The 10,650-nt window shown below is 51.3% G+C and overlaps 1 protein-coding gene across 1 annotated transcript; it reads left to right on the forward strand.

Moving 5' to 3' along the window:
• The first annotated feature begins 1,537 nt into the window (after positions 1–1,537).
• On the forward strand, positions 1,538–9,888 carry LOC103071331 (transcription factor CP2-like protein 1). The gene is made up of 15 exons (XM_007465235.1): positions 1,538–1,620; positions 2,104–2,255; positions 2,392–2,465; positions 3,203–3,308; positions 3,417–3,523; positions 5,690–5,842; positions 6,081–6,191; positions 6,668–6,765; positions 6,982–7,036; positions 7,320–7,413; positions 7,807–7,897; positions 8,354–8,436; positions 8,893–9,038; positions 9,183–9,282; positions 9,851–9,888. The coding sequence occupies exons 1-15, from the start codon at positions 1,538–1,540 to the stop codon at positions 9,886–9,888; spliced, it is 1,491 nt and encodes a 496-aa protein (XP_007465297.1).
• Positions 9,889–10,650: the final 762 nt, after the last annotated feature.

Here is a 10,650-nt window from a genome sequence, read left to right on the forward strand (position 1 = left end):
GTAGGGGGTGGGACTGGCTTATGGAGCTGGAGTCCCCTCCACTGGTGTCCTCGAAGGGGGCCCGCGCCAGCCTCCACCTTTTCCACCTCCATCCTCCATAGCAAGCATAACAAGCCCTGCCCCCCCACCAGCTCATCGCCTCTGCCCCACTGCCACCCCTACACCCTGCTCCCCAGAGGCCAGGGCCAAGCCCTCCCTCTGGACCCCTCCTACTCCCCTTCCCCTGGCCTTCCTGGGATCTTGCTCTGTGCAACCTTGCAGGGTCCCATGGGAGGCCTCCTGACCTTGGATCCAGCTTTGGGCAATGGGTGAGTCTTGAAGTCTTGGGGATCTTACTGCAGATCTTGGGGACTCAGGTTTCTTTGGCCCCCATTGTCAGGAAGGTTCCCATCCCCTTTTCCTCCTTTTGTCTGGCTTCATGAGAGAAGACCAAGGGCCAAGGTACCTGGAGGTAACCTGCCCATTGTGTGTGTGGGCATACTCTTTGGTTTTCCCTGTCCCTGCAAGGAAGGCCCCCCAGAATCACAAAGCCTAGATAGTTAGGGTCACATGAGGTCAAGCCGCATCTTTAGAGCCACGTCTGTGCTCTCTGCAAGGCCCTTATCTATTTACACCCAACACAGTAGTGGGGGGTGGGGGCAGGGGGCCCCCTGAGCTGACTGTATACAGTGACAACAGGGGCTGAGCCTGGGGAAGGGGGCCGTCCCCCAGGCAGATTGTATTTGTCCATAAACACAGTGCACTCCAAGCCCCAGGGCAGAGGAGGGGCAGAGAAACCAGCCCAGCTGGAGCTCCTCTCCTTCTACCTCCCTGGGAGGGGGGCTCTCCCAGGGCCCACCCCCTCCTCCTCACAGGCACGCTGTCTCTCCCAGCACCACCCCCCGAGTTGTTTCCACAGCAAGCTGGACTATGTTCTGTAAACTCCAGTCCCCTAGCCAGGTAGCCGCCAGCGACAGGACAGGTGTCAGGCCATCACTGCACCTGTGTGTATGGGGGCGGGGTAGAGACAAGGAAGGAGGCCAGGGGGAGCAAAGGCCCTTTGTCGGTCCATGTGATGTTGTTTGTCGCTCTTCCAGTCCCCTGGAGTGGTCAGGCTCCACCCTCCCCCCATGGGGTCCTGTGAGGGGTCTGGGCCCATAGGTCTCCAGGAATCTATACATGGCTTATGGATCTGGGGCCAATCTTTCAGCCTGAGGGTGCCCCTCGTTGTTCTGGGCCTCTGGGGGAATGGTGGGGCAGTGGATGTCCGTCCCAGTGACTTGTTTTGCTGCACCACCACTTCCCCTTTGAGTTAATGATTGGTGGGGAGCCCTAGGGATGCCATTTCTTGATTCCCCTCAGCTTGGGCTGCCTAATAGGTCCTGAGTTTCCTAGAGCCCCGGTTGCTCAGCCAATAAGAGGCTGAGGCCTTGCCCCACCCTTTTGGGGCTATGCTTTTGTATATAAAGCCCGAGGCCCCGGGTGGATGGCCCAGTGGGTCCAGCCCAACCCAGTGCTGAGCTTTCTGTGACACAGCTGGTCCTGCTCTTTTTCCAAGATGCTGTTTTGGCACAGCCAGCCGGAGCACCTGTGGCCCAGCCCCGGGGAACTGTACCCCGGGCCACCAAACAGCTTGCTCAGGTAAGGGCCACATCCCCTTCCCACAGTCCCTGAGGAAGGCCCTGCTGAGTTGAGATGGACATGGCAGGGCCCTCTGTTTCAAGCCAAAGGTTATGGGCCTCCTGATCTTGGGGGTGGGGAAGTGGTCAAATGTACCCGGAGTTCAGTGGGTCCCAGGACATCTCAAAACATCCTGACCACCCACCCACTCAGGACACTTGTGGGCATTCACTGGGTGTCAGGCAAGTCCTGAGGGTGCAAACAAGTAATTGATAGCAGATGTTTGCGAATGTTTGGTAGTATCTGGGATTTGTACCTTAAGGGAGGTCTGCTGGAGGCCAGAGGAGCTGAACAGGGGCCCCTTAGGCCCTGTCTGCTTCAGGGGTGCCTGCTACAGCAAACTGTGGGCTCCCTGAAGGGAGAACCTGGCAGAAAGAGTCAAAACCTCTTAGAGGATGGGGTGGACAGGGCAGAAAGCCAGCAGTGCCCTCCTCTCCCTGGCAGGGAGGCCTTGCCCTTGCCCTACCTGAAGCAGGAAGAGCCGCCCAACATCCCCCGTGCAGAACCCCCCTGCCCCGCCTTCCAGTACGTGCTCTGCGCTGCTATCTCGCCAGCTGTGAAGCGGCAGGAGGAGACCCTCACCTACCTGAACCAGGGTGAGCTGGGCCTGGGGAAGGAGAGGGGCCAGCGAGGCAGCAAGCTCTGGAGGCTGGGCCCAGGGCAGGCTGTGGGTGGCAGGCAGCATCTCTGCCCCTCAGAGTGGGGCTCACACATCCCCTTAATCTCTCCCAGGCCAGTCCTATGAGGTGAGGATGCTCTGCAACCCCAAACTGGGCGATGCCACCCAGGGGCCCCGGCTGCTGAAGGTAGGTGCATCCCTTCCAGAATTGGCAAAAGCTGGCTATGACTATCCCTCTGGGCCGGAAGCCAATGTCATCACTGTGATGTCATTGTCAAGTAGAACCCTCTCAAGTCCACCTTTCAATCTGACCTTCACAATAGCTCAGTGGTGGGCAGGAATTGTTGAGGAAACAGGCACAGTGAGGTTAAATATGTTCTCAAGGACACAGAGCCAGTAAGTAGCAGAACCAGGACTTAGAAATACATTTACATAGCATTATTCACGCACATCATTCCTTCTCAAAAAAAAAAAAAATGTATTTAGCTCCCATTCTTTGCCAGAAACTGTTCGATGAGCTAGAGATTCAGGGTTAAAGAGACAGATGCAGTTTTCTTCCTCAGGGGCCTTGTATTCTGCTGAGTGAGAGAAACATGTAATTACACAAATTATTAATATATGCAATTACAAACTGATTTACAAATCGCAAACTGATAAGTGCAGTGAAGAAAAACAAGTAGAGTGACTACGAGTGGTAAGGGATTAACTCCTCCATTTTACAGATGAGGAAACTGAGGCTCTAGGTTACTTCCTCAGTTTCACAGCTTGTGAGTAGCAGGTGGCATCTGGACATGGATCTAGTGATTCTAAGTCCTTCTGCCCCTGGAGGGTGGGAAGCAAGGTGGGGGAGAGGCTGGAAAGGTTGGCCTGCCCCAGGTGTGGGAACTGGTTCCCAAATGCCCAGGCGCCCTCCTGTGCCCGCAGAGTGTGGTGCGTGTGGTTTTCCACGACCGGCGCCTGCAGTACACGGAGCAGCAGCAGCTGGATGGGTGGAGGTGGAGCCGGCCTGGGGACCGCATCCTGGACATAGGTGAATGGGGAGGGACCAGGGACCCTTTAGGGCTGCTTTCTGTCTTAGAGGCCCTTGTGGATGGGGAGGGCTGAGCCCGACTCCCTGCCTGCAACCCTGTGCCTACAGATGTGCCACTGTCCGTGGGGGTGATAGAACCCCAAGTGCTACCCTCACAACTCAACACGGTGGAGTTTTATTGGGACCCGGCCAAGAGGACCTCCCTCTTTCTGCAGGTGAGTCTGAAGCTGAGACAGGGAGGAGGCTGGAGGTCAGATGTGGGTGGCAGCAGCCTAGGTGGGAAAGGAAGGTGATTTTGGGTGGTGGTGGGGGGCGTGATAAGAATGAACCGCTTCCAGAAACACCTTGAGGAAAAAAAGATGGATAAATGTTGATCGAATCTCACCAAAGGCAAGGACTTGTTAAACATTAAAGCAATGGAAGAAATTACAAAACATAGGACAGAATTTAGCTTCATAAAAAGTAATGGTCTGCAATACACAGGCAAAATTAAAAGGAGACAGCAAATGGGAAAAATAGTTGCCACATATGACATATAATGTGTTATATAAAATGCTAATGATGTTAATAAAAATTATATATATGTGTATATATATATATATATATATATATATATATATAACTGGCAAAGACTTTTTAAAAACTGTTATTGGTAAGGTTTGGAGAAACAGACACCCTCATATCCTGAGAATGCAAATTGGTGCACCCATTCTGTAGGTATGTGGCACGTGGGCAAATTTTATTAAATTTAATGTTCATACTCATTTACCCAGTAGTTCCACTTCAAGAAATGTATCCTATCGCAGTGTTCAATAAGTACACAGAGATATATTTACCAGCTATTCATGCCAGTGTCGCTTTATATATTAAAAGATTTTAAATAATCAAAATGTCCATCAGAAGAGGATTGACTTTGAAATAAGTGTTTAGTACAGGTTTATAATGGAAATTGTGTAGCCATTAAAATGATGTCTCTGAGAAATATTTCATGACAAGAGAAACTGCTTTCCCATACGTAAAGGCAGAATACAGACTTGTATTTAAAGTTTGATTTCTGTTTTGTAAAAGTAAAAGTGTGTGTGTATATGAAAGTTGTGGGGTGTTTTTTCCTTGCCCAGAGAAAAGATAGGAAGAAACAATGCTTGAATGTTAACAGTACTATCTCTGAGAGCTGGGGTGATGGGAAATGCTTGTATTCTTCTTTATACTTTTTCAGTGTTCATATTTTCTATGCTGAAAGATTTCCTTTTATAATCGAACAATATTGTCAAAACTCACCTGTAAGTCCCTTTTTTGAGTGTCCACTATAGTCTAAGCATCTGGACTTGGAGTCAGGTGGATGTGGCACAATTTCAGTTACACCACTTCCTGGCATGGACCTTGCCCAGGTCACATGATCTCTGTGAGCCTCAGCTTCCCTACCTTCACCTGTTCTTCACAAGATTTTGGGAGGGCTACAGTGGGTGTACGGGTCAGGAGGGCTTCCTGGAGTAGACTGCTAGATTTAGCAAATAAAATACAGGACACTCAGTTAAATTTGAATTTTAGCTAAATAATTTTTTTTTTTTTTTTTAGTATCAGTATGTCCCATGCAATACTTGGGAATACTGATACTAAAAAATTATTTGTTTCTTATCAGAAATTCAGATTTAACTGGGCATCCTGTATCTTAACTGGCAGCCCTACTCTGGGATGGGATGTATTGGCTCGGATGTGAACAGAGAGAGCTTTCCCGGTAGAGGAAAAGCTATGCAGGTGTATTGAGGTGATGATTAGGCTGGAAAAGCTATGCAGGTGTATTGAAGTGATGATTAGGCTGGATCGGTAGGTCAGTGGGTTCATTGATGGGGGAGAGAGAGCAGGGTTCATTGATGGGGGAGAGAGAGCAGCCGTGCAGAAAAGCTTGATGCCTGAATGCCAGCCAGGGTCAGGGACTTTGCTTCTCATCTCATAACCTTGGGGAGCTGCTGAGGGATTTTGAACAAGGGAAAGAACCTAATAAAGTTATATTTTAAGAAGAAAGTAGATCTTAAATGATCTCACCACCAAAAGAAGGGTAATTATGTGATGGGGTGTTTCTGTGATGGAGGTGTTAGCAGCTAATGCTATGGTGGGTGGTAATCATTTTCCAATATATAACTGTACCATATCAACACACTGCAAACCTTAAACATACACAATGTTATATGTCAAATATATCTCAGTAAAGCTGGAAAAAATTGTTGCTCTTAAAAAAAAAGTTATGCTTCAAGAATAGACACCGGTTGGGGGTGGGAAGTTGCTGTGATTAATGGCTGACAGGTGACAGACAGGTAACAGCTTTCAGGTGAGATCCCTTGAATGTGGGTGGGACCTGGAGTCACCCTTCTTTTCCACCTCAGGTTCACTGCATCAGCACTGAGTTCACTCCTAGGAAAAAAGGTGGAGAGAAAGGTGTTCCCTTCCGCCTTCAGATCGACACTTTCAAGCCCAGTGACAAGGAGCTTTCGCCGGAGCACCTGCATTCAGCTGGCTGCCTCATCAAGGTGTTTAAGGTACATGCAGCACGGGGGCCCTGTCCCCTCCCTCTCAGGGCTGTCACCCTGCCTTGCTGGCTGTGTGGATCTGGCTCTGCTTTGCGGCGGACCCTCAGCCTGCGGTTCCCCTCTTTGGGACTGTTTCATTCTCCGTGCACAGAGGGATGGGGCTTGGTCTCCTTCTCAGAGCCCCTCCTGTAATGAGAAGTGGGCAGGTAAATAGGGCCTCTGAGGTTTCCTTGTCACCCTCCTGTAGCCCAAAGGAGCTGACCGGAAACTGAAAACTGACCGGGAGAAGATTGAGAAACAGCCCGTGCATGAGAGAGACAAGTATCAGACCGCCTGTGAGAGCACAGTCTTCATGGAGGTGTGTGTACTGGGTGCGGGGGCGGGAGGGGAGGTCTGGAGAAAAGATCCTCGTTGTACACGCTGGGAAACTGAGGCCTCAGGGGCTGCGACTGCTCCAGGATCATCACAGCCTCCCAGTGATTCCACCTGTTTCCTGCGAGGACAAACTGCACTGCCTGTTGTTCAAGACTCCCAGGAGATGACGCCTTGCAGGCTGCCTCTCCTTGCCCTGCTGTGGCCGCCCCTCACTTCTGCTCCCTCTGCCTGGAGCACCTCCTTTCCTGCTGTAGCTCCTCCAGGAAGCCTTCCCCAAATCCCCCAAACAGAGCTGCAGGCTAGTTTACTCTCTTCTTTGTGTGGAAACTTGATCTACTTGCCAGGGACTCCTGGGGCAGGGGCCAAGTTTGGCCCAAGGCAGGCCAACAGCCACCATTGCCCACCCCCCACACACACACCCGAATGTCCAGGCTAACCTCGCTGCTTGTCCACCTGCAGTGTTCACCGTGGCCAGAGCCCAGTTCGGGACCCCACCTGCCTCTGAGCCCTCTTGCTCTGACCTCCCCCAACTCCTGCAAGCTCCTGTCCCCAGAGAGGTGAGGCAGGACGAGCACCTTCTGTCAGCCCTTGGGGGTGAGAATGAAGAGAAGAGCCCCTCAGCCTAGGCAGCGGGGGAGGGGCCGGCCTGAGGGTGCAGCTGAGGCAGCTTCTGGGGAACACGTGGGTGACACCGGGACAGGCCTGGGTAAGGATGAGGGGGGCAGGAGACTGGCCACACTGTTTGCCTGAGCCTGACTCCCTGCTCCCCACAGGCTCTGCTCCTCACCACCATTCGCCTTGGACACCTTGGGGGGCAGCCCAGCTCAAGTGAGTCTTTCCTTTCCACACTCCCACACCCACTATTGCAAAGCCTTCTCAGCAGTGTCATCTCACTCTCCAGAATAGGGTGGCCCTGCCCCCTGGTGGGCAGATGTGGTATGGCCACAGATAGCCAAATGGTTCGCGGATGGCGCTGGGCACTTCCCTCCAGCAGGATGAGCCTCCCGTCTTGGACTTGGGACCTCCAAGGGCAGGGGCCATGTTTCCCCTCCACCTTGTTCTCAGTCCGTGGGTCCGCGGTGTTATCTGGACCGCTCTCTTTATACCTCAGGATCTGAACCCTGGAGCCTCCATCCTAGAGACACAGCAGTGGTTGCATCGGCACCGGTTCTCCAACTACTGTCGGTCGTTGGCTAATTTCACTGGTGAGGCTGGGGTCTGGTAGGGACCTGACCTGTAGGGGACTGAGGGCAGACAGTGGGGCAGGAAGCCTGTCTCTGTCCTGGCTTGCTGTGTGCCCTTCAACTAACTTCTATGTAGAACTAAGAGTTGGCAAGCACACTATGCTGGCTAGGCTCTCTTCTCGTGTATTATCCCACACAATTTATACACTACCCCTGAGGACAGGGCTCAGAGAGGTTAAATAACTTACCCAAGGACACACAGCTAGCAAATGGCAGAGGTGGGATTTGAATCCAAGTCTGGTTCCCATGTCTGGGCATACCAGGGCTATTTGTAGACTAACGTTGGATTGTATCCCTTGCCACCCTTGATCCCAGGGCTCTCTTCCCCTAATCTAGCCCTGTCTGACTCTGCAGGCTCTGATCTGCTGAAGCTTACCCGCCAGGACCTTATCCAGATCTGTGGAGCTGCCGACGGGATCCGCCTTTTCAATACTCTAAGAGCCAGGTGCTGGGCACTGCCAACCAGGGTCCTCTTCCCACTGTAGTGGCACTTACCAACTCAGCTGACACTCACATTTCATAGACTGTTCAAGCCAAAGGCACCTGAAAGACCACTTAGCCCCACTTCTCTCTTTTTACAAAGGAAGAAACTCAGGCCCAAAGGACAGCGACCTGCCTGAGGTCACAGAGCAAGCAAGGCTAGCAGCATTGGGCTTAAAAGTTAGGCTCCTGTGACTTCTTTCTGTGGCCATCCCATCTGCATCACTCAATTTCTGGGGACAGAGATGGATTCTTCTCATCTTCTGTCCCCTAGGGTCCAGCATTCACTAAATACCTAAGAAAAGTTTGGTGACCCCCTATCCCTAGAGACCTGGGAGGATGCAGGGTTTCTCCCGGGGATGGGGGCTAAAACTGGGACCTGTTAGTTCAGGTATGAATGTAGACTGTTTTCCTGGCCCAGGCCCATCCGTCACCGGCTGACCTTATATGTCGCTCGGGAGGCCTCTAGGCAAGAGAACGAGGTTCCTAAGAACCCTGACTCAGGTGAGGTTCTGGCCTCTTCAGAAGACAAGAAACTCAGGTGTGGTTGCATGAAACCTCTTCTGGGCTGGGGAAGGGGTGATGCTCCACCATTTCTGGGACCCAGGATGCCCTTGGCATTCTCATCTTCCATGACTAGATTCGTCTTCTTTCAGGATGACTCCCTGGGTTTATTCCTCCATGCTTTACACTCTGACTCCATCTGATTCTGTCATTCTATCATACGGTATCCCATCTCTTCTTTAAACTGGGGGTTCCTCTCAGCCTAGGCCTCCCCAAAGGTGAGGAATAGGAGGTGAAAGTGAAGATGCTTTGTAAGGTTTTTTCCTTCTCTACTCCTCCCCTGACCTGGGCCCTCCCAATGAGCCTGTCGCCTTGTCTCCTTTCTCCTGATATCTGGGGCTCCCTCTGGGCCGCAGCCCCCACTGACTCCTGCCCCTGTGCTGCCCACACCCCCAGGCTTTTATCAAGAGATCTCTCTGGATGAACTCAGTGCTGTAGAGCTCATGGGGAAACTGGCTGAACTGCTGGCCCTGCCAGCCAATCAGATCCATCGGCTCTTCCACCAGGGCCCTGGGGGCATCCTCATTCTCCTCAGTGACCAGGTAAATCGGCAGCGGTTCCCTGCAAGGTCCCACAAAGGCCTGGATCATTCTTCCAACACCAGGCCCAGCCTCCCCCTCCCTGCCCTAGCTTATTCCGTTTGGTTCTAAGAACAGAATCGTCTTAGTGACTCCTCTCCCTTGCAGGTGGTTCAGAATCTTGAGGATGAGTCGTACTTTGTGGCTGTGGTGAAGAAAGGTAGGGCTTTTAGAGGGAGAGGCATGTGTCTCACAGGCCCTAGAAAGGGTAAGATTTGTTTATAATGCTGCCTCCTAAATGAGATTAAAAGGTTCCTTGAAGGTGTGTTGCGGGTGCTGTGTCCCAATCAAGGGGTAAACATCTGCTCAACACCAGCTTTGTGTCAAAGGGACAGGGTCATACAGCTAAGAGACAGCCATTTATCTCTCAGGAAGAAGTAACTGAATAAACGCATTCTCATGAGGGAGACATGCCCTAGTTTCAGGGAGTTTATCAGAAGGGAAGGAAAGGCCCCTACCCCTCTTCCTGCCTCCCCCAGTCATACAAGTCAGAAGGGCAGGTGCTTGCTGGACACCACCTGGAGCAGAGCACTTCTGATCAGCTGGCTTGTGGTCCTGGTTATTCAGATGCCTGCCCTGTATCCCTCCTCTGTGCTCCAGTACCCAGGGAGGCTTCCTGAAGAGCTGGATCCAGGGTGGGGCTGGAAGAACACTTGGGTGTGGCAGAGGCACTGCAGGCTGCTTGGAGGTTTAGAAGCAGCACAGTAGTTAGTGGTGGTTGGGGCCTACCTCATCCCTGTGGTGCCCTTTTTTTTTTTTTTTTTTACTGCTTTCAGTGCAGAATCCAGATGGCTACTACCTGGTTCTGACCTAGGCCCAGGGGTGTCCTGCTGCCAGAGGAGGAGACTGGTGCCAGCCTGGTTCTCTGGGGTCCTGTGCTCACCACAAGCCTTGTTAACATCCTCAGCCACTTCACCAGGCTTCAGATGAAGAGCCAAATCGTCATGTGTCCTACCCCGGGGAGGAGACAAGCAGCCCCCAGGCTCATGTTTCTTTCTGCTCAACAGCAAGTTGTTGGAACCCCTGAGACACAGCCTTCCCTGCTGAGCTGAGCTGGCCAAGCCTGTGAGGCAAAAAACCCCCTGGCAATATGGATAAGGAGCTTTTGCCCCAAGCAGTGCTGCTGAACAGAGTGCTTTAATTCATGTTTATTTAAAATTTTATTCATCCCCTTTAAAAGTAAAGATATATACATACATACATACATATATATATATATATATATATATATATATATATATTCAATGTGTTGTCCAATTCTCTTGGTGTTACGGTCCTCTTGGGGATATGCCCCCTGCTTAAACTTACAGACCAGGGCAAGGGACGGAGTCTGGGACAGAATCCGACTGGATTCTTTTCCCAATTAGTTTGGGCAAAAACTAACCACTAAAGCCTCCAAAAGATTATTCAACTATTAAATCACTGTGCTTATTTAAAACTTCAGTTCTAGAGACTTGGGAATTACTATAGCTCTTCTTGAACAATGAGGCTATAGGGCTTTATTATTTTTTATTTAAGAAATGTAGTTGAATTAAAATTAATGTTTTAATTTTTAGGTCTTAACAAATCTTTCCCT

This window comes from Lipotes vexillifer, unplaced genomic scaffold, assembly GCF_000442215.2.
Source record: "Lipotes vexillifer unplaced genomic scaffold, Lipotes_vexillifer_v1.1 scaffold591, whole genome shotgun sequence".
In the NCBI taxonomy this organism is placed as follows: domain Eukaryota; kingdom Metazoa; phylum Chordata; class Mammalia; order Artiodactyla; family Lipotidae; genus Lipotes; species Lipotes vexillifer.

Bases quoted from the DNA above. Each gene is read 5' to 3' on its own strand.
- LOC103071331 (XM_007465235.1), top strand. From the start codon at position 1,538: ATGCTGTTTTGGCACAGCCAGCCGGAGCACCTGTGGCCCAGCCCCGGG. The intron at 6,192-6,667 runs GTGTGTGTACTG...GTCCACCTGCAG, and splicing joins AGAGCACAGTCTTCATGGAG to TGTTCACCGTGGCCAGAGCC. The intron at 7,898-8,353 runs GTGCTGGGCACT...TTCCTGGCCCAG, and splicing joins TTCAATACTCTAAGAGCCAG to GCCCATCCGTCACCGGCTGA.